Genomic DNA, 25,046 nt, shown 5'->3' with positions numbered 1-25,046 from the left:
TGCACTTCCACCTTTTACATCAATATACAAATTATTGAAAAAATAATCCTGGCTGGCATTTAACAACAGATTATACAAGAAACATTCTTAATTGAATATAGATTTTTAAAATAGTCTTATAAAAGATCAAACGTCATAGTGCAGCACAACCTTGTTTCAAAGTTTGTAAGTTTTGCACTGGGTATTAAGAAATATATGTCAATTCACAATCTGATTTCAAAAGCAAATAAGTTTCAAGCAATTGAATTTGAAATTGAATACATCTGATTCTAAAATAAAATTGTGCAATCTTGTTTTGATGATGACATACTAGTCTACAATGTAGATTTACATTGGACTTCAACATATTTGTTCTTAAGATAAAAGAACTTATTTAGGAGGAATCTGCTTTAATTGACCCTAGATTTTGCCACATATAAAATATTGACGTCAAACAACAATCAATTTTGCATTGTTTTGTCAAACTTTTTCTTTTATACGGTTTATATGAGTGTGAATGAGAAGACACTTTCTAAACTTTCTTTATCAAACTGGTTTTTGAAGATAAGAGACGAATATTTTTTTAAAACTTTAGTACATAAAGTTCTTACAGAAAGGACTTGAGCAGCCTGATTCTGAAGGTGATATACTAATAGCATCCATATCTAATGGATTTTGTCGATTGCTTGATATGTTGTCTTCCTTGGCATCGTGATAGGAATCGTCTGAATCATCTCCATCAAGTTGGTTCAAACTTGCACTGAAAAAAGAAATGAGATTCATCTTCATATTTGCTGCTAGAAATTTTAAGGGTTCATTTGTTTCAAAAACTGTATTTGTTTTATACCATATCAAGCAATAAGCTATATAAAAGGCATGAGCTGCTAATTCGTCAGTTTTAAAACACTATAATGTATCTATTGACACATTTTACCTAAGACATTCACCTAGAAAAGTTCATTTTGCAAAAATTTACCATTCCATTCTAATCTTATATTTTATGAGTTAAACATGTTAAATATCATTATTTTATGTAGATTTAAAAAGGCAAAAGGCAATTGTCTACCATGGGGAAATACATCCACACAATATACTCCTACTTTTCCAGACATATTAAAATAAATTAAAAAGTCTAACCCACAGATGCTTTGATTCTTCAATAACACTCAAACATTAAAATAAATAACTCAGAAATCAAAATGTATTTTCAATGAGCAAAATGCACGATTTCAATCAAATTCCAAAAGAATTTTATCTAAACTTGGCAACAATGAACCCTATATATAAAAAGAAAATCATTAAAAAAATCTAAATATTTTGATGTAAACTATAAATAAACAGAGTAACAAGAACTGACTTTAACTGACATGTTTCCAAGGTTTCCAAACATTGCAGTATATTTGTCCTTACTACCTTTTGCTTGAGGAGAATAAAAATAATATATCTTACGGGGAAAAAAATCTCATTCAGTTGTTTTCTCTTGATTTAATTTCTTAAATTGGGTCTCATTATTTTAAAGATAGGGTTAATATCAAGATGCTGCAAATTAATCACTTGCCAGACAACCTTGCATCAGATAACATGATTTAAAGCTTAGAGGATGCACTTGAAGTGCAATGATTTTAGCACATGCACCGAGGTTTAAGAGGGGAATGATCAAAACAGGTTATGTTTGATAACTTGCAGATAATTGTTATTTTTAGAATAACATTTAAGATAGAGAAAATTGCATTACTTTCAACAGATGAAAATCTAAATGCCAGACAAAAGAAATAAAATTGTTACCTAGTAGCTTTCCTTTTTTAAAAGGCAGACACTAAAACTTCTATGAAATCTATTTTACAGTGTTCTTACTTAAACTTTTCATACATTTTTAGGCAATTTTTTTTTTACAAAAACAGATACTTTAAATTCAGTGAAATCTATTTTTAAGAGTTGATATCAAAACCATACATTTCTAAGTAACAAAAAAGTTCACAAAGACAAATACTGAAAAACCAGTGAAATCAATTTTAAAAAGTTCCGACCCAAACCTTTCATACATTTTTAATTTAAAAACAAATTTACAAAGACAGATACTGAAAACACAGTGAAATTTATTTTACACAGTTCTTGTTTTACTAAAACCTGTCATATATTTCTATTTAGTTACAAAAACATTTTACAGACAGATACTGAAAATTATGTGAAATCTATTTTACAGACTTTGTAAAATATCCTGCAATACATTTCTAATCAAGTAACCTTGAAACAAACATGAAAAAAACATTTCACATTCCCTTTCACTGAACCTTTGGTTCATTGAATTCATGTATTAATTATTTGACTATAAAAATAAAATAAATCAGAAAATACCAGTAGCAAGTAATAATGAAACAACAATAAAAGATGTCATTTCAAGTGTAATATGCTAGACTAATAAGAAATATTTTACTGGAAACTAATCGAAAATCCATTTTTGTTGACAATTACTGTGTGTAAACAAGCATTTATTTATGGTTTGGGTCATGCCAAGGCCAAGGATGAAATAGTGATCTCCCCTTAGTATAGAAGTCGCATAAAATAGTTTACAGTGCAAAAAAGACGAATAAAAGACAAACTACAGACCATTCAAGAACCAATATCACTCATCTATATAGATCTATTTCTAATGTCAGAAGTGACAATCAAAAATAAGAATGGCCTTTTACACAAGGGACTGTATTATGAAGATTTTTATATAAAGACCTTTTGTACATTATTCCCACCAATATAATAATTAGGATTCTTAGTAAGTCAAGAAAACTAAAATGTGATTTACAATGCTTAAATGGGAGTTTTTATGAAATCTTTTCTATGATGTAGCTCATCCATCAGTACAAGGGTCTCCATTCCATGATGTATGCCATCCAATCAGCATTAAGGGTCTCAAAATCATCATATGTATAAAGTTTAAATAGGCTTGAGAAAAAGAAATTGAAAATTGACCAATCGAGAATAAGTACTGCAAATTCAGATGATAAAAGAGTGAAAAGTGAACAAATTTCAAACACCAAGTAAGGATAACAGGCTTAACAGCCTATATTGGCCCTTAAGGTCAGATGGACTAAAACAAATTCTATTGGATTTGGGATGGACAAATGCACTCCATGACGGGGCAGCTGGACTTTACCGAAATGTTCCCAACCATCAAGCATTAGATAGTTATAAAACACACTGTAAAGAAGAAGAAACTCAAGATAATCAAGAAAGGCCAACACAGATAAAAGTTGATTCAATTTTGATTATGAAACCACAACAAGCACATGTTATGTATTATTGATAGTATAATTGGTATACTTTGTGGTTAAATGATTTCGCTTTGAGATCTTCAATCAATGGACAAAAATAAAAGCCGATTATCTCCAGCATGAAAATTACCAGATATTACTTTTTAGCCTCTAGTAATTTTAAAACCTCTTAAGCAAGGAATTTCTCTGAAACCAAATAATGACCGGTAGTAAATAAACTGGGCAATTATTCACAGACAATAACACTATGCCAACAACAGTATATACAAATTATGTTGCCATATTTGACTCAATAACATCTAAGTATTGTGAAAGTAAGGAATTATGAAAGTAAGGAAGCCTTTCCACATAATCTGTTGTAGTTTACCTGTCTGTCTGTCCAAATTTTATTCTGTTATATGCATTCAATAGGTTAGGTGAACTTTCAAATATTCAAATGGACAGAACTTTCAAAAATTTAAATGAACAAGTTAACTACTGTAACAACAGATTCTGTGAAAAGGTTTCATTTTTTTTTTTGCAAAAAGCTTTTTTAGAAGATTAGTTTTAAAGTCTGACATGTGCTTCTGCAAAGAACGAAAAGAAGTCAGCATTATCATTTTATCTTTAATTTTGACTACAAACATGGATTGAATGTTTCAAAGTTTGTTACCAATGCTGACAATATTAATCCAACTAAGGAAATAAAGGATCGATGTCACTGTTACAGTTAGTTCTCTGATTCAAACCTTAACTTAAAAATAGCAATTGACACTGAAGATTTGGTTAATCCTTGTCAGAGACCACAACAGATATGCCTTTAGTTTTAAAATATCAGCGGTGTACATGAAAATGGGTACAAAATTTGTCATCCAATTCCATTATTATTTAGGTCTATCACAGTTCCAAACATAACTATATAAGTCAACCAGAGACTAGCATTCATAAGAGAATGAAATTAGGAAACTTTATACCTTACATAAACATATTGTCAGCATAGGCTACCGAGAAAGATGTATGAAAAATTAACAAAGCTTTCAGTTAGGCACAATCTTCTGTAGATACCTACTTTTTTTGGTTTAGTTTCTAGCGAAAAGTAAAATCACAAAAATACTGAACTCCGAGGAAAATTCAATTGGAAAGTCCCTAAATACATGGCAAAATCAAATGACAAAACACATCAAAAACGAATGGACAACAACTGTCATATTCTTGACTTGGTACAGGTATTTTCAATGTGAATTGCAGCCTCATATGCAATAACGTCTAATATAAGTTTTCTGATTTTTCGAAAAAACTAAAAGCATTTATTCGGGAAAATACGGTTATTCTTGCAGATCTTTACAAGGGTCAATATTATCATTTTTTTATTACCCAAAGATAAGTAAATATTTCTCTGTTTTATCAATTATACCTACTGCAATCAACATGCTCAAACTAAATCATGATGAGTTGTTTACATTTAGAGAAAACCTAGATTGAGAGGCCACACAAGGGATACAAGGTCAGTCTAAATTAGGTATTCATGGTCTGAACTAAATTAAATTGTTACTTAAAATATCTAATTCACTAATGGAGATAGATCATTAAGAAAATCGGTTACAATTACACTACTTCAAGTTAATTTGTCCTGATTAGAAAAAGATTTATTTCTGTCAGGTGATTTAAAATAGATGTATGTTTCAACTTGTGCATGGTAATGGTTCTATGGAAATCGAAATCGACAAAAGTCAATATCAAATTTGAAATGAGTTCAGAAAGAAATTGTGTTAATTTTTCAAACAGTTACTAACAGGACAACAAATCCAAAAGTTAGTGAAAAGTTAATTCAAAAGAAAGAACAGCACATCTAAATGCAATCAAACAGTGTTATAGACAGATTATTTAATAGGGGAATAGATGTCAAATTTATTACGTATACTGAGTACTCTTAAATAAATAACGAAAAACTTCTGTCTGTTAATGAAAATAGAAACATTTAATCGAGTAATGGTTTTTTTTCATTAGGAAAATAAGCTATGAAACTGTCTTACTAGAAGGCATGTCTTTTCTGGTCTATATCTCTACAAATAAACTCTATTTTTTAGCAACACATACTTTACTGTTTATCATTAAAAGAAAATAAATATGCCCTTCAAAATAATATTTATTTCTCATATCCACATAAAAAAAAGTTTGTAAGTTATTTCATTTATTTTTAGCAGTACTTTTTGTGTCTCTCTTTTTGAGTAAAGTTAATATGGAACAATATGTATGATGTGTAGCTTAATAATTCAATAAAGGGAACATAAAAACACAATGATTATTATATGAATGCCATGTATAACTAATGTGTCTAATTTGAATATATAAGCATGCAAGGGGAGATAATCATCTCAAAATAACATATCATTTAATTTCTGGTACCTTTTTCCCTGTGAGAAAGAATTCTGGGTGACATATTTTTTATGAAGATCTTCGGTGATTGTTGATGTTTGTGGACACCAGCTACTACGGCGTCTCACTCCTGGGGTATTGTCCCCATAGTAATCCTTAATAAACCTATTTAGACTAGTGTCCAATCTTATATCATCAGAACTATCAAGAGTGATGCCATTTACACAAATTTGTACTCTAGAATCATCATCCGAAACAATTTGAATATCTGAATTGAGTTCTTCATTATATGGGGTGGACTCCTCGGCCAGTGCTGACTGTTCCTCATCTTTGGCCAGATTGTGCATAGAACTATGGCGCCCTGCAAAAAAAACATTCATGTTGTATCATTTGTTGAAGGATCATTCAATTTGAAGCTTTAAACTGGAAAGTTTGTCATAAATTATATATATTCAAATAACATTCAAGGGAAATAACTCTTATAATTTTAGATGTGTAAACTTGATAGCAGATCTTCACTTATCTCAAACTTAATGTAGTCTTCAAGATGACCAAAACTCAAAAATGTAAATTCATCCGTTTAGAACAATAACTCCTGAAAAGATTTGATTTTAAGGAGTTGATTAAAAATTGTGGTTATGTTGACTTATTTGTTGATCTGGTATTGCTGATCATTTTTGCTGTTTACAGTTCTAGCTGAATATACTAGTTTTCAACAATATAGCAAACAATGCCTTATGTTTTTTTAATCAGTTAGGTTTCAAATTTGATGTACTAACTCATTTTTTATCAGTAATACACAATTTGGTTTTGAAATGTATGACCAAGAGATTATGACACATCCTTCAGCAGGAAAATTCCATCATAAGTGGTCACTGTTTTTCAGGATCCTTGAGTTATATTGAAGCTGGCCAAAGCCAATATTTACCAGACATACATTTTCTTAATGGTTTGTAGATAAACAAGTAATATCAGGGTTGAAGCTAGGATGTCCTAGAACGGTGTTACTTGGCTCTATATATGGGGTAGTCAGAGCCATAATCACACTTTAATTCAAATTTCAACTAAACAATTTTTTATTATTATTTTTTACTCATTTGTCAAAGGGAGGAGGGAGTTCATCTGGCTACCAATTTGTTACATGTGAGAACACAATGCCTTGTATAGTACCAAAAATCATTTATTATCATCAAGAACATACATGTGGTTAGCATCTTTCTTGCAAGTAGTCAATTTCCATTTTAATTTTTTATAAAGTTATAAAGTGGTTTTGAAAAATGTCAGGTAATGAAAGTAACTTTTTTTAAGGTAGAACATGGGCAAACATATACAGTGACATCAAAGTCAAGCTTTTCCATCTAATCTATCTATTTCAATACCAAACAATTATCTAAATAGGTCTAGCTGGCCAATTTGAATTGACTAGTCCCAACAAAATTGGTTACCACTATGTTGTATTGATTTCATTTGTAATCAGGTGGGTTTTTTTTTTTTTTTAATCATTTTTTACCTTCATTCACATTTCTGGCAGGAGCAACTTCTGAATCAGGACTTTTTAAAGATGGACATGAACTACTGTTCCGTGATAATTTATCTTTCCTTACATCCTGAAAAATACAAATAAATATTCAATAATATATTTATATATTAGACATCAAACTTAAGAATTATCAAATATATTGGACATTACAATATGTTCCTTCAACCATCACTAATCCAAATAGCTAATGAAACCAAGCAAAAATATAGAAATGTTAAAAGAATAAAATGAAGTGCTCAAGAACTGATATGTGTCCTTCAGAAAGTCTATCCCAAGGGGCATTCTCATGGACACCAGTGCACTGAACTTGAAGGATCACATTTTTGACTTAATTATGCATGATAATGCAAATAAGCATATCTGCATATTAATATTCCTTCTCTAGAGGTTTGTATCGTCCATATAGGTAACTTCTGATAAATGAATTATTGTGGTAATGTTCTATATTTTGTGATAGTATGGCTTTATAGTATAGTCTAACAGCAATGGGTCACAAAAGGGCATATCAAAACAGGCTCTGTACAACACAATCAATTGATTGCTCTTTTGTCGGGTTGTTGGTTGTCTCTTTGACATATTCCCCATGTCCTTTCTCATTTTTTTCTGTACAACTCCTTTACAACTTGTCTATACTCTTGGAAAATTGGAACTTGTCTTATGGATTCCATAATTTAAATGTCCATGTGATATCCTGTTGCTTATAACATTTAGTAAACTTACTTGTTCTCATTGTTATGTATAATTATATTTAGAGAGAACCATGATCATCAGTAGGACAACTGGTAATCCTAGTCAATAAATAGTCAAACGCACCTTGCCACAAGTCAGGTTTGTATTCACAACCTCAGTGCCGACAGAGTGGCTAGTGATTATTGCGGATAGACTACTAGAACAAAAACCACCAATCCACAGAAACCATGTAGGGGATAACGTTTGGTTAATTCATGTTGTTTCCGTTTTGTCACACTAAAACTTGTATGTATGGTGACCCCATAGGTTATTATCTTTGTTAAACTTTTGTTGTTGGTTTGATTTCTCATTGATATTTACTTCTTACGTTTCCTTGTATTCAAAAATGACAAAAGTACATGTCCAGTTTTGCTTCTCAAGGGCTATGGTCATGCACAAGCACAACATTTACAATGATCTAGCAAAAACTATTATGCACCATCTTTTTGTGTTTACATATCATTACCAGTATGTCAGTTTGGCTTGTGTTTTATCAGTTTACTGGCTTCGGTTATATAACTTATAATTACTATGCACAAACATTATATCATCATTGTGTCCTTGGTATGACAGATCTGATTATTAAGTAATAATGAAAACAATGTACTATGTAGTGGATTATCTTAGTGTGAGTTGTTACTGGCCTCCTTGGCACCATATAACTCAGAAATCATAAGTGCTTTAAAGTTACTGACTGATAAATCCAATAATGAGTACAAATCATGACTCTCAGACATTTGATTGATTGTAACATTCAGTGGCAAATATTTCATGCATAATCAACAAAAGAACAAAATACAAATGTAATAATAAATTCAATAGGTAGGGTCTGCAGAGTGTATCAACAGGACTGTAGGGTGGGATTTTCAACTTCTACTTGAAAAAAGTGATTTCCAGATAGAGGTAGAAATATTGCTTTCCTGAGACCACTAACCTCTGAAAGTTACAAAGGGTTCTTCTGTGGAAAGAGCACTTGTTAAGACTCATAAGTTAAAATCAAAGTTATCTAATGATGAACAAAGTGTTTCAAAACAGACTGTGAGTGGACTGACAGACTCGAAATAAGAATCCCACTTTTTGTGGTTATTAGAAAACATTGAAATACCAAATAATTGACCTTTAAAACAAAATGTCCATAACATTTTTAAGGAAACAATACTAACAACGATTCTTCAGGATCCACTCGGCGAAGTTCCTTGAAGTTGCTTTTTATTACAATCAAATTGGCATTACTTTCTTTAGCAGGAAATTCATCATCAAAATTCATTAAAGTAAACCTAGCAGGAAAGATCTTCATAAAGGGATTTAACCTTATTAACAAGAAGATCGGCTTATGACATTTTCACAAAAAGATGTTTTTATGGTTAGCTCTTCCTTTCTTATAACATGATCAATTAACGTAAAGAAAACATTATCGTCATGAGATATTTTCAGCTATGAAGTCAATATATTTTCTAGTAATATTTTTTTCAGTAGAATATTACATCATATTCTGTTCTGCTAGAAAAGTCAATGATGTCAATTTCAAAGTTTCATCTTGTTTCCAATGTTCAGGTGAGTGAACATAGAAATGGTATTACAAAAAAAAAACACTTTCCATCGAATTGAAGGCTTTTATCTTTTAGTTAAAGGGGTGGATTAAGAATTTCCTGTTAGGTTCCTTTTTAAACAAGAGGCTCTCAAGAGCCTGAATCGCTCACCTGGTAAACAATGCCTTCGGCCATGTTTTTTGATGAAATAGAAAATAAAACACAAACTTTATTTTATACACCCTACTGATCATTCAAATGAAGTTTGGTTGAATTTGGTTGAGTAGTTTTAGAGGAGAAGATTTTTTAAAGTTAGCAAATATGATGAACAAATTGTGAAAAATTGTCATTAAAGGACAATAACCCCTTAAGGGGTCAATTGACAATTTTGGTCATATTTACTTATTTGTAGATCTTACTTTGCTGATCATTTTTGCTGTTTACAGTTTATCTTTATCTATAGTAATATTCAAAATAATGACCAAAAACTGCAAAATTTCCTTAAAATTACCAATTAAGTGGCAGCAACCCAACAAAGGGTTGTTTGATTCATCTGAAAATTTCAGGGCTGATAGATCTTGACCTAATGAACATTTTTACCCCATGTCAGATTGCTCTAAATGCTTTAGTTTTTGAGATATAAGCCAAAAACTGCATTTGACCCCTATGTTCTATTTAAAGTAAGGGCGGCCATGTTTTTTGACGGATCAAAAATCAAAGCACACATTTTGTGCAGGATAATCTAAGGAACTATCATGCTAAGTTTCATCCAAATCCATTCAGTAGTTTCAGAGGAGAAGATTTTTTAAAGTTAGCAAATATGATGAACAAATTGTGAAAAATTGTCATTAAAGGACATTTACCCCTTAAGGGGTCAATTGACAATTTCGGTCATATTAACCTATTTGTAGATCTTACTTTGCTGATCATTTTTGCTGTTTACAGTTTATCTTCATCTATAATAATATTCAAGATAATGACCAAAAACTGCAAAATTTCCTTAAAATTACCAATTAAGTGGCAGCAACCCAACAAAGGGTTGTTTGATTCATCTGAAAATTTCAGGGCTGATAGATCTTGACCTAATGAACATTTTTACCCCATGTCAGATTGCTCTAAATGCTTTAGTTTTTGAGATATAAGCCAAAAACTGCATTTGACCCCTATGTTCTATTTAAAGTAAGGGCGGCCATGTTTTTTGACGGATCAAAAATCAAAGCACACATTTTGTGCAGGATAATCTAAGGAACTATCATGCTAAGTTTCATCCAAATCCATTCAGTAGTTTCAGAGGAGAAGATTTTTTAAAGTTAGCAAATATGATGAACAAATTGTGAAAAATTGTCATTAAAGGACATTTACCCCTTAAGGGGTCAATTGACAATTTCGGTCATATTAACCTATTTGTAGATCTTACTTTGCTGATCATTTTTGCTGTTTACAGTTTATCTTCATCTATAATAATATTCAAGATAATGACCAAAAACTGCAAAATTTCCTTAAAATTACCAATTAAGTGGCAGCAACCCAACAATGGTTTGTTTGATTCATCTGAAAATTTCTGGGCTGATAGATCTTGACCTAATGAACATTTTTACCCCATGTCAGATTTGCTCTAAATGCTTCCGTTTTTGAGATATAAGCCAAAAACTGCATTTGACCCCTATGTTCTATTTTAAGTAACGGCGGCCATGTTTTTTGACTGATCAAAAATCGAAGCACACACTTTGTGCAGGATAATCTAAGGAACAATCATTTTAAGTTTCATTCAAATCCATTCAGTAGTTTCAGAGGAGAAGATGTTTGAAAAATTGTTAACAACGACAGACGACGACGACGACGACGACGACGGACACCAAGTGATGAGAAAAGCTCACATGGCCTTATAGGCCAGGTGAGCTAATAAAAAGGACCATTGTAAAAATTTCAAGTTCAGCCTTTAAGGATCAAGTCTAAAGTGAAAATCTGAATAGCTTTTGGTTTTGTAGAATGTGTTCAGAAAATTTGTCATGATTTCTTATAATACATTTTCTTTTTCCTTTTTATATATAACAACTTATTGAGAAGGGAAAAAAATCTTGATTTCTTGTTTATTTTAAATTCCTGCAGGTCAAGGACCTAAGGCTACAATCATCCTTAAACAATAAAAGGTTATACATTGTAATTTTTTTTGTTATTCAACTTGTATACACTTTTCTTCATTTGTTGGCAGAGAAGATAAATGGCATTGCTTACATCCCCTTGAGATCTCACATATCCTTTTATTCATTTGTTGGCAGAGAAGATAAATGGCATTGCTTACATCCCCTTGAGATCTCACATATCCTTTTATTCATTTGTTGGCAGAGAAGATAAATGGCATTGCTTACATCCCCTTGAGATCTTACATATCCTTTTATTCATTTGTTGGCAGAGAAGATAAATGGCATTGCTTACATCCCCTTGAGATCTCACATATCCTTTTATTCATTTGTTGGCAGAGAAGATAAATGGCATTGCTTACATCCCCTTGAGATCTCACATATCCTTTTATTCATTTGTTGGCAGAGAAGATAAATGGCATTGCTTACATCCCCTTGAGATCTCACATATCCTTTTATTCATTTGTTGGCAGAGAAGATAAATGGCATTGCTTACCTCCCCTTGAGATCTCACATATCCTTTTATTCATTTGTTGGCAGAGAAGATAAATGGCATTGCTTACATCCCCTTGAGATCTCACATATCCTTTTATTCATACAAAAAACCAACAAGTTTGATATTCTGATTCTTTGATTATTGTTAATGTTTCTATTGTCTCTTTTTACATGCAAAGAAAATATTGTTCTTGACAAGAGTATTTACTCCACTTACTTGGCATACATTTAGTAAATAGGGGAATATGGCTGTAAAAATTATACATTCATTTTTAATTTAAGAATTTTTAAACTCCTATCAAAACAAATATTGACTCTAAGACATTTGAATTGTACTTTACAGCCATACCCGTAGCCAACGAACCCCCCTTGAAAACAAATAAGCACTGTTAAAGTCAACGTTCTGTTCGAATTGTGACTGTTAAAGTCGAGTTCGTGGGTCCAAATAACCCCCCCTTGGAAATTCCTGGCTACGGGCCTGACGGCTACATGTTTCCCTTTGAAGAAAGGTATGCTGTTAGTCCTGACTTAAACCTTGGTCATGAATCCCAAATAAGACAAAATATGCTTTCTCTCACAAAAATAATTGTTATAAAGGAACAACACAAATAATTTTGAAAACAGATTACTTTTCTCAACAAAAAAAATGATCCATTTCCTAAACTAAAACAAAAATCAAATCGTTTATATAGTAGAAAATCCCATTACCTTGTTCGAAAAACTTCTTCACTTAGATAAATCAGATATCCTACATTTAAAAGCTATCATGAGCAGTTTTGCCAGTAGAATAGAATGAACTTTGGTATTTTCTGCAAGTGTCCCCTGCATGAACAACTTATCTTCCAATTAGTTGAACTCTTAAGGAGACTTTGACCAGGATTATATTGTGAAGTTACGAAGGCGTATTGATCTCTCAAGTAATTTTTCTGTGGAAACCACGGAATTCATACATTTCATTTAACAAATAATTTCCAGGTCAATTCTATTATTAATATTACATATTGGCCTTTCTAGAGATAATTTTTTTTAATTAATTCTTACGTCTACACAATTTCTGTAATGTGAAAATCAAAACAATGATGAATTAAAAACTTTTTTTTCTTTGTAGTCTGAAGTTTTTATAGTCTGTAAATATCACTCGAAAACAGTGGTAGGCTTTTCATGTATCTCAAGATAATGAATGTCTAATTGTACAATTGTTATTCTGGCAGCCAAAAAAAAATGTATGTTCCCAACAGTAACTGCTTCCCCAGTGGATACAAATTGATAAACTATAGTTAACTGTAAAATAATGTTAATTAAGAAATATATTATTATGAATTTTTGTTTTACTATGCAAACAATAGGACTGAATGAACAACACAATTAACTGATATTTTTTTTTTTGCTAGTAATTTTTCACTTATGTAAACATTTACAGATACTGACTGTTGCCAAAGATTTGCATTAGTATATGAATTGACTATGGTTTCTCTTTAAACGACATACTCTTGTAAAGTTTTATATTTTTCTTTTCATTAACTTTCAGTGTTTTTTTTTCTTTTTTCTGTGTTCTCATGACTAATAATATTCCATACTAATAAGGGATTTTTCTTTTATTCCTTTGTTAAACTGTTGACATTTAAGTAAAAATTGTCATAAAACTTGAAGTGGATGCTGGCAATAGTCTGACTGCAAGTTGTCTCAAATAATACCCATGGCTTTAATTTGACCTTACAACTTATCTCTGAAGATTTTTCAAGAAAGTTCTGGCATCCGATCTTGAAAGCTTAGAACATGACCCTCTTCCTAATTGATACAGCGATAGCATATACATGAAAGCGATATAAAATCTGAATTTTGATGGCAGTTTAACATGGCATGTTCTGTGCCTAACAAGGACCATAACTCCTGAACATTAAAAGTGAAAATTTTCATAAGTATCAACATATTTAAATTTGAATAGCATTTAAGGAACAGTTCATAAGTTACAGCACAGAACAACATAAAGTTTCATTTTCTAATCTGCAAAGGACTATAACTTTATAATGGTCAAAGTGAAAATCATCAATCTTGAACTTGAAATCCTTTTTGTCATTTGCATCCAATTGGTTTGATGGTTCCTAAGTTATTACACGGAAACGTTTGGCAGCAGTCCGCCCACCTGTCCGTTGTACTTCACCATTTTAATAACTAGATTTTTCCTTCAGAAAAACAAGTCTACGTACACTTTTAATAATCAATAGACAAATTGCAAAAGAACTAAGAAAACTTTACAGGAATGTCAAAGCAATTAAAATCTCAGAGACCTTTTGATTTTAGCCAAATAAAATAAAGAGGTCATGCAAGCAAGCAGAATTTTGATTTGAAAAATGAGAAAATATAATGCCAGATTTTTATCGGAAATCTAAATGGTTATTTCAGCAGTATGAATGTCTGAATTTAATGGTAAGAGTGGGCTGTAAGCTCTTAATTTCATTTCTTTTCAAATGTCAAAATCAAGTGCAGAATTTATTTGTTTTGTCTGTAATAATTCTTCATTAAAATCTTCATCAGCTTAAAATCGATACAAAAAGAAACACTAAAAATGTTTGGCAGGGCCTAATAGAATCATGCTATCTTTATCAGTATTGTTTTTCAGTTGCTTTTGATTTTCAACAACAGAATTCAATATGATAAATGAATTGCCCTCCAAAAATAATCAAAGATAGAATCAATGACCCAAAAGATCACAAACTTGAACAACTACAAAGATCCATTTTGGATTTGTAAAAAGTTAATCAATCTTGTTTCTACAATCATAAGTAAAACCTCTATCTGTCCATTACAGAACCGTTCTGATGAAGAAACATCTTCACTATCGGACTTCCAGACAACGACTTCGGTAAATAGAACTCTGTCGTAAATGAAGTTAGCTGTGACAAACATTGAAAGATTGAATTGTGTATCTGAGTAAATCTGGAGTGTTTACAGCCTGACCTTTATGTCCGACGTCCTTGTGGTCCTATTGATACTGTGTCAATGTCCTTATACTGTAATCTAATAGCGATGTGAAATTTACTGAAATTTCAGGATCATTACGGAAATTTGCAGAAATTATGATATATAGCGATGTTAGAAACTATTAGCACCGACTTAAAACTTCACAAATCCTTGATTAGAATACAAACGACCTATAATAATCTAATGCACAGCAACTAATCAATCGGAATTAAATTTGCTTTTACTCTTCTGCAATAATGTGTACGATGTAAAAGGGAAAATATAGCGGCTTTTACTAAAGTAAGACCTTCGAGAAGAATTTCAATCAGACATTTTTCATTCGTTTAGGTGTTGTAAATGCGTAGTATATAACCTTGATGGTGGATGTGAAGGTCATGCAACATATATGGAGAAGTAATCCAAAATCTGAATGACTTTTTAGCCACCTTTTTTTAGAAAAAAATCTCTTCATAAAGGCTTATTAATTCAGTTCCAGAATTTTTTTAACTTCTAGGTCCAATATACCTTGGTGGATAGTTGTCACATTGCACTCATACCACATCTCTACCTATAAGTAAGTAAAGCTATGCATTTTTAGAACTTCTGAGAAAAAAACAAGCTTTTGGTGATAAAATAATTTTGTGATAAAATCAAATATGGCCAGAGATTGAAAATAATATACCTGCTAAAGAAACTTCAATAATTTGATTCAATATATCCAGAATCAACAACAAAAGAATCACTTCAAGGTCGATACAGCAGTAATAAATTCCTTTTGGACCATGCTTTTTAATAAAAAATAATTTTATGACACAATCAATTTCGGACATATTCAATTCGGACCATAGATTGCCAATAAAATACCTGAAATTCATTTCTTCAATATATCCAGAAATCAACAACAAAAGACTCAACTCAAGGTTGATACTGCAGTAATAAATTTTGACCAACCTTTTTATAAAAAAATAACTTTATGACATAATCAATCCAAACCCTAGATTGCAAATAAAATCCCTGCAAAACTTCGATCATTTGGAAATCAACAACAAAAGAATCAACTCAAGGTTGACTTGGCAGTAATAAATTTCTTTATTGGTAATTAGTTCCATCTATCATTGGTGTGAAGTCCCTGACAAGACAGTAATACCCTGTCTTATTACCCTCTCTAATTAATAAGTATGGACACTAATTACATCTAATTCTCCTATAATTGATAGAACAACAGGTGCTCTTTATGCTGAAGGGGTTATCAATGGTGGAGGCTCTGAATGAGTAATTTGATCAATTTTTGGCTCATGACCCAAATTCCCATCTGGAAAAAGTTTTTTTTAACTATTTTCCAAAGCTAACTGCTGGAAAAAAAAATTGATACTATTAAAATTATTACAATCTTCATCAATGATTGCAAGTACAGAACCTAAAAAAAAATCGTAATTAGGATTTCAACTCAATTTGAACCAAACTAAAGGCATTCAAATCTATGATTTGTGCTCTAGATTATTCAAATTTAAATTGGAACAACAAAAAAAGAATTCAACTGTTAGTTAAGTCAACAGATATGACAAATAGAGAAGAAATTGGTTTCAGAGTTTCAATTACTCTATCATAATTACAATCGATGCCAAATGTTTTCTTAATCTTACCGTAATACAAAGTTGCTTTGTATAAATGAGAGATTAAGAGGGAAGAGATGGCTAAACAAGCTCTGGTGCCAAATAGCTGACCTTCTGAAACAGTCTCAGACATCATAATGAAATTAGGTTTCTTCCATTACCCTAATTCTATATTATCGTCAGATGTGAGTTTACTTTACTTGATAAGTAAATATACAAAAGCCTTTTTCACTTCATGATCCTTGCATACGATGTTTTTTTTGCATAAATATGTTCATTAATATCAACATGTTTCTTGTTGTACATGTGCAGTACAAATACAGAGCGTTTCAACTTTGTGTATTGTTCTGTAGTCCTTCAGAAAAGCATCAAAATAAGAAGATGTGATATGATTTCAAATGAGACAACTGTCCACCAGAGACCTAATGACATATATAGAAGTTATTTACAACTATAGGTCATCATACTGCCTTCAATAGATATAGGAAGATGTGGTGTGAGTGCAAATGAGACAACTGTCCACCAGAGACTTAATGACATATATAGAAGTTATTTACAACTATAGGTCATCATACTGCCTTCAATGGATATAGGAAGATGTGGTGTGAGTGCCAATGAGACAACTCTTCATCCAAATAAAAATTTAAAAAAAAGTAAACCATTATAGGTCAATGTCTGTTTGCAATTATCAAACATCAAAACAAATACATGAACAACTGTTGCACAAAAAAGATTTAGAGATATACAAAACAAATAGTAATACTGCAAATGTTACATTTTGACTGGCACCACAATAGCTGGATTAGTTAAGCCAATTATTGTGAAAAATGCATTAGCATATACAAAGATTAACAGTAAACACCTGTAATTTTTTATTCATCTAATTGGGAGAATGCTAAGACAAGGAAAATGATTTTTGACGTTTTCTGCTTCATAATTCTGGATGCCAACTGTGTATTCATGATATGAAGAAATGTCATAATTGCTCTGTTTAAAAATGAAGAACAATATCTGGTTCTATCATGCAATAATTACCTCTACCACAGACCACCAAAGCTGTAAATCTAAACAAAATTGACATTGTCTTGGAAATGTAAGTTTCAAAATAGAAGTGATGACGCTTGTTTCAAAAATGTATTGGTTTTAACAATCAAATAATTGGTTTTATTTTGAACTACAGATAGTTTTTTCATAATTAATTCTGCAGAATTGTTCTTCAATAGATTTAAATTAAATGTCACCAAATGAACTTAACTATCAAGGTACCATTTTATCTATGGGCTCAAATAACAGACTTCCTTCCTATAACATACAAATATGGAACAAGATTCATCTATCAAAGCCCACTCAGCCTCAATATGGAAACAACCCATAAACATTATGAGAGACACGTCATTCTGATGTCACTTTTGATGGCATTAAAGTCCAATTATTTCTATGAAAAAAAATGACTTTTGGAATATCAACCTACAATGGTGTTTTCCTCTGATATTAACCTTCTTGTTATGCTAAGTAAAGAAAACGCAATCTAGGTCATATTTGTTTGTACAGTATTGAAGAATTATAGTCAATTATAGTCAACCCATTATTGTTGATATAAATGTCCAGCAGCAAATATTACATCTGTATTGAGGCAATAAACAACTGTTAAGTCAAATAAATATACACTGCTTATTACTCAACCTAAACAATGTGTCAGATCTTTAAAATGCCTGCTCACCATGCTACAATGCATAAGAAGACATCATCGGCTTTCTTTCATAACATGTTGTTTTGTCTATGAGTTAACTGGTCTTTACTCTAACTTGTAAAATAGCACTGCTTAGGGAGAAGCAGCAGGTACCAATTTTTAAGTCTTAAGAATAACTTGGCTAGATATCAAACCCATGATCTCCCTCCCACACAGGAGGTTAATATGCAATAACAAGATCTCTTTGTTCCTTTTTTTCCGTTTTATATCATTTCTATGTTGTTTTTCCCCATAGTCAACAACCCAATTACTCTTACAGAAACTATTACAACATCTTTACACCAGAAAACAGAATTTTCTACCAGTTAAAAAAAAAGAAAAGTGAAAAATAAATCTAAGAATACAATATAGACAAAGACAATGTCGTATCTTACTGGATGTTGACCCTAAGTGGACATTCCCTGTGATGACATCATCCAGATAATATGAGCATTGCTCTCTACTGCATTAGTAACACTCCAGGAAGTAATATAAAACCTTAAAGAATACAAAAACAATTCCACATAAAAACAAAAAGTAATCTGTTTTCAATCATGTCAATAAGTGCCTCCTCTTTTCTTTTAAAGGTCAAAGTATTAATTTTCAGATTACATAAATAGTATTGTGTAGGAAAACAACCAAAAGTGGTGCTCAAAAATTCAAAAATCATATGAGTGGAAAAACAAAATGATTTCATTAACATCTGTATCCTGATTGTTGTAAAAAGTAAAATTACAAAAATACTAAACTCCAAGGAAATTTCAAAATGGAAAGTCCCTTATCAAATGTCAAAATGGAAAGTCCCTTATCAAATGTCAAAATCCAAAGCTCAAACACATCAAAATGTAACTAACCTGACAGCAAGCTTACAATATAACAGATAGAAATGTGGTACAATTGTCAGTGACACAAATATCCACCAGAGGCATAGTGGAGGAAGGTAAACAACAACAGGTCACCATACTGCCTTTAAAATCAACCATTTAACCAATACTGTACAGTAAGCTATTAAAGGCATGGCACAATGTGAAACTATTGAAAGTTGAAAACAAAATGCCTGATTTATGCTAAAAACAATAAATTTTAAACAAATATTGGAGACTGTAGCAAGCAATAACAATCACTAGGATAGCAGGCCCCTTACTTGGTACAAGGACATAACGAATGTGGCTGGTTTAAACATGTTAGTGAGGGATCATTTTAACTCTCCCTTAACCTAGAAGGCTTGACACATCACATCAGCAAACAAAACAACAGGAAATTCAAAGGACAGGTCTTTGGAGTACTCGTAGTTGCTGAATTTTAGTTCAAATCTAATTTCTAACTATTAAATAAACTCTTCCCTAACCTAAAAGGCTTGACACATCACATCAAAAAAAGTACCAACAAAACAACAGAAAATCTTAGGAGTACTACTTGTAGTCGCTGAACATTATGTTCAAAGCTAATTTTCAACTAATAAATAAACCATGTTAATATCAATGGCCGACTATCAATCAGTATGTACATCAAACCAATTAGGTGCAAAGACTTCATAAACAGTTTTATAAAAGCATGACCTAATGCAACTATGTTTCTACTGTTTTCAAAATTTCTTTCACTTAATAGAGCACAAACGGTTCGAACATACTGTGCTTATTCGAATCTGAGTAATGATGATGATTTTTATTTGAAGCTGATTTCCTGTTCTTTCTGGCATGGTCTTATCATTTGGATAAAAGCCTGATTTACATCTAAACTAAATATTATTCAGTTCCTTTAAGTTTTTTAAATTTACTTAATAACATGTATCAAGGAAATTCTCCTTCATGTGTTTCCTGTTTAAACTTTACTTAATTTGGATGAAAATTTAAATGTCATATCCTTGTTGATATGTTTTTAACTCATTAAACTTTAATGATTTTTGTTTTATCTTCAGAATCTTGATGTTTCAAAGAAATCTGTATGTAATTAAACTGGGTAAATGAAGTTATATAGGAATCAAAGAGAACTACCGTATACTGATCTAGATCAATCTGACGTAATTTTCCTAAAGATTTAAAAATAATAATTCCACATTTTATGTAATCTCTTGAACGAAAAAAATGGGGGTTGGAAAAGTTTTCTTCTTTTTCTTCTCAAATAATATGATGGTGACTTTCTAGGAAGCATAAAAAACGGGAAGTTAAATAGAAGTGATCAGAATCAAGGAAATAATAAAAACCCTCAGCAAAAATTAAAGATGTAATATTGAAAATTTCCCAACACAGCTTTGTAAAAATAGCAATTTCACCTATATTTTTTTCCATTTTATGAATGTAGAACTATGGGTTGACAATCTATTTACAAAAAGAATAAAAGGCTGAAAATTCAATATTGCTCAAGTTTTCAAAAATTTAAATTTTAAAACGGAATTTAAACCTCATCAACTTTGATCAATTTGTTAACATCAGACAAATTATCTTCTATATAAATTGATAAATAATGAAATCAGTACAGTTCACACTGAAAGTATGCAAAATTATTGTGATTTTTCAATGGTTGAGCTTTTAATATTAAAAATATAAAACAAATATTGATGCTCTAAATGGGGGTTCTCCTTTTCTTTATTCTTTGATTTAGAAAATCAAGTTTTCTCAATTTTTAATTTTGAACCCATTATTCTCTAATCTTATCTAATAATTTGCAACCATTTTTCTTGATTTTTGATTTTAACGCTCCTTAGTCTCACCCCACCCAGATACACACAGATACAAGCATTGTTGATACTCCAATTCAAAATATCTTTACAGGAAATGTTTCTACTTTGATAGTGATGAAACACAGTAAATTATATGCCATATCTACTAATGAAAAACAAACTAGACAATGGTTTTATTTTCGAGTCTGTTAATTACTACCTACATTTTTAGTTAACAGTTACTGATGTATATTCATTTTTTGGCGGATAAAGGGAAAATGTATTTCTCTAAATATTTGATTTTGTTGTCTAACTATTAAAGTTCAGAAAAGAGTATTTCTTCAAAGTTTAAAAACGTGGTTTACTTTGACCAACAAAATCCATAAAGCTCTGGATACCAGTAATTTCACCAGTCACAGAACACATGCTCTATATACCAGTCAGTAAACATAGGCTCATGTTACCTGCCAGTCAGTTATATATGTTCAAGATACCAGTCAGTAAACACATGTTCAAGATACCAGTCAGTAAACACATGTTTAAGATACCAGTCAGTAAACATATGTGCAAGATATCAGTCAGTAAACACATGTGCAAGATACCAGTCAGTAAACACATGTGCAAGATACCAGTCAGTAAACACATGTTCAAGTTACCAGTCAGTAAACACATGTTCAAGATACCATTCAGTAAACACATGTTCAAAATACCAGCCAGTAAACACATGTTCAAGTTACCAGCCAGTAAACACATGTCCAAGTTACCTGTCAGTAAACACATGTTCAAGATACCAGTCAGTAAACACATGTTCAAGTTACCATTCAGTAAACACATTTTCAAGATACCAGTCAGTAAAAACATGTTGAAGTAACTAGTCTCTCAACATCATTTTCTAAATACCAGTCATTATCATTAGGTTAATGTTTGGGTTTTTTAATTGGCTAAACACCTCCACTTGATCAAGTAAAAATTACCAACAAGAGAATAATTTTCTACCTTCATTAGACGGTATAAATAAACATCTTCAATTTGTATTATCATAATTACCAGATAATAATATTTCTGGTAAAAATAAAACTCAATTTCATCTTGCATGTTTCTTTCATTGCCAGCCAAAAATAGTTCTAATGACCTCTTTTTTTTAAATTTCAACTTACAGCACTAAATCTTTTTTCATTTCACACAAAGAGAAGAATGCAAAACAAACATTTAAGAGTAGTTCTTTCTTGATTATTAGAGTATGTTACTTAACGAAAATATAAATGAGACATATTATATTCTTAAAATAGCTGATCCTCATAATTGATGTTTTGACTGAAGGGCGGATTAGATAAGATAATTTCTATTATTTCAACAAAGCCATGAAGATGAAACACAGCTGAAATATGAAATGAACATTCTGGAAAAATAAATAAGACAATGTATGTTTATCACTGACTGTAATACATTGTACTGTTAACAGCAGAACAATCTGTATATTGATGCTAACTGGGGTATACATCTAGGTCCATAACCTCTGTCATAGATCCATTAACCCTTTCCTCCATTGAACTTTTTTTTTTGCATACTCGATTCGCATAGGATTTTTCAATAAAATGCAAAAAAAGTGCTTTAAAGTATTAATGCAATGCGAAAAACAAATATTTCATCAAATAAATTTCAGTCGGATATTCCTATGATATATATTCCTTTTCATCTCGAGCTTTTCATATTGGATACAAATTTTATTAAGTCTACTGCAGACACTTTGTAGTCAAAGCATTTCAACTGAGGTACTACACAGGCATCAAAAGGCGTCATTATGGAGTAAAAGGGGTGGCGTCAAAAGGCGTCACTATAGAGGAAAGGGTTAAGGAATATGCAAAATAACTGACCATATCATCACTAGAAAATAAAGGATATTTCGTAAGAATTCATGTTCTGTGGATTTCTTATGATTCTGTGGGTACTAGCTTTTTCATGGTTTTAGCTACATTGTGTTGGCCAATTTCTCTTGGTTAAAGAAGCCAAAGTACCCAGAGAGAACCATCAACCTTTCACAGGAAAACTGGTAATCTTCATCAATTAAGATGTGAGTCAAAAGTACCTACTCATAGAGAGGCCCAAATTCAAAAGCTCAGTATTGTTTGGCTAGTGATAATTGTAGATCAACTGCTTAGACCAACTGTCCAATGAAGTTACATAAACCAGGCCCGTAGCCAGGAATTTCCAAGGGGGATGGGGGTGGTTCGTTGGACTCATGAACTCAACTTTAACAGTCACAATTTGAACAAAAACGTTGACTTTACCAATGCTTATTTGATTTCATGGGGAGGTTCGGACCGAGCCCCCACTGGCTACGGGTATGTAAACACTGTTAATAATAGTCCTGAACATTTTGACCACCGAGTATCATATATATGTAGTATTAAAAGCAAACAATTTGAAGCTACCTAGGGTTCAAATGTAAATGGGTTAAATATAAATGCAGTATAAATCATATAAACTACAAGGGTTTTAATTTGACAAATGGGTGTACTCTAATGCCCAGTCACATCAGTCTGTAAAAGATAAGCACCCAGACCTATCTATCAATACAACCATCTAATAGGATTAATGAATATTAGGATATATCCTGTCTTCTTTTACAGCTTCTATAATTCCAATTAGTTACAGAAAATGCAAGCCAATCAATTCTTACAACTTTTTTTACCAGGTTTTATTTGGTCAAGTTATTACTTGATTGCATTATCAGTGTTAAAAATAGAATCATGACCAAGAAAGAAAGGACACAATGACTACAATAATCAGAACGTACTTGACGTCTTAATGTTAAGTCTAAACTTTGAGACTTTCTGTGGGAAATCAAAGCATATCTAATCATTTCTTTTTTTGTTTTCAAAGAAAACACTAATTTCAGGCTATATAAAAACATTTTCCTCAGACGACATATCAGTTCTTTTTTTGTTTTCAGAGAAAACACTAATTTCAGGCTATAAAAACATTTTCCTCAGACAACATATCAGTTTTTTTTTTGTTTTCAGAGAAAACACTAATTTTAACGAATAAAAACATCTTGCTCAGAGGTCACTCTATGTGTAAGTTTAAGTTAGTAATCATATATTATCCAATTGTCCTTTCTTTGGCATTTATTACAACCATGGAAGTATTATATTGACAGGAACTCCAACAAACCGACTTCAAACGTTTATAGTGCGATGCCGCAAAATCGTTAAGTATCTGTTAATTAATTTGACATCTTTTAATTAGTTGTATCGATGCATGGGTTCAACGACGTTTTCGGAATACTCGTAATTACGTAATTTACCAAAGTAACCGGATGTATACATAAATGTCAAGGATATGACATTTAACGACCATCCCCCTTTTGCGCTACCAATGTGAAACAAAATCATTACTGACAACTAACTGATTAATTTCAAACAGATGCCATATGATCCCCTCCCCAAAAAAAAACCAGAAAAAAAACATAATCGTTTGCATGGACATCATTTTCAATCGCAAATATCTATTTATTCTTTATATTCGCTTATTTGTTTCTCTGTTATTTGTTTTGTGCATAATCAGGCCAATAGAATTTTTTTCATATATGAAATGGATTTTCTAAAATATGTTTAAGGCTGTAAGGTGACCTATAGTTGAAAACTTCTGTTTCATTTGATCTCTGGTGGAGAGTAGTCTTATTGGCAACCATATCTTCTTATTTTTATATTGAATTATAATAAATGTCTTGTGTAAGGAAACAAATAGTTGTAATCTGCATGTATAATTGAGGTTTACTGCTAACAAATCACTTGTTGAATTGTTTACTGAAAGTCCGGTGTCAAATGTTTCATTCGTTTCAACAAAAAGAAAATTTTATAAATTTCCCAAAACAAATCCGTCAGACGCCAGAGCAATCTCGGACCAGGTTGAATTTAAAAAAAAAGAAGGTGTACATGTAATCTGTGTTTTAACTTGATACATACTATATGGAGAGACAATCACAGGCGTATAATTATCCACCTCTTAGTGCTTAAAACAATTTCTATAAATATGTTAAGTTAC

At 31.4% G+C, this 25,046-nt stretch overlaps 1 protein-coding gene across 50 annotated transcripts in view; it reads right to left on the bottom strand.

The window, feature by feature from the left end:
- LOC139521940 (rho guanine nucleotide exchange factor 18-like) overlaps positions 1 to 25,046 on the bottom strand; it is a 159,869-nt gene that overhangs the window by 86,797 nt on the left and 48,026 nt on the right. For 27 of the 50 annotated variants that reach the window (XM_071315705.1, XM_071315712.1, XM_071315721.1 and 24 more), the window contains 3 exons: positions 7,114 to 7,210; positions 5,634 to 5,964; positions 591 to 739 (listed from right to left, as the gene is read on the bottom strand). In XM_071315705.1, the coding sequence (XP_071171806.1) occupies positions 591 to 739; positions 5,634 to 5,964; positions 7,114 to 7,210 (577 nt within the window). Of the gene's footprint in view, positions 1 to 590; positions 740 to 5,260; positions 5,291 to 5,633; positions 5,965 to 7,113; positions 7,211 to 25,046 lie in introns of all 50 variants that reach the window. The other 23 variants (XM_071315706.1, XM_071315702.1, XM_071315709.1 and 20 more) reach the window with 1 other exon arrangement.

This window comes from Mytilus edulis, chromosome 4, assembly GCF_963676685.1.
Source record: "Mytilus edulis chromosome 4, xbMytEdul2.2, whole genome shotgun sequence".
Lineage (NCBI taxonomy): Eukaryota > Metazoa > Mollusca > Bivalvia > Mytilida > Mytilidae > Mytilus > Mytilus edulis.
Note: the sequence above shows the minus strand (reverse complement) of the source record. Positions and strands in the feature narration are given on the sequence as shown.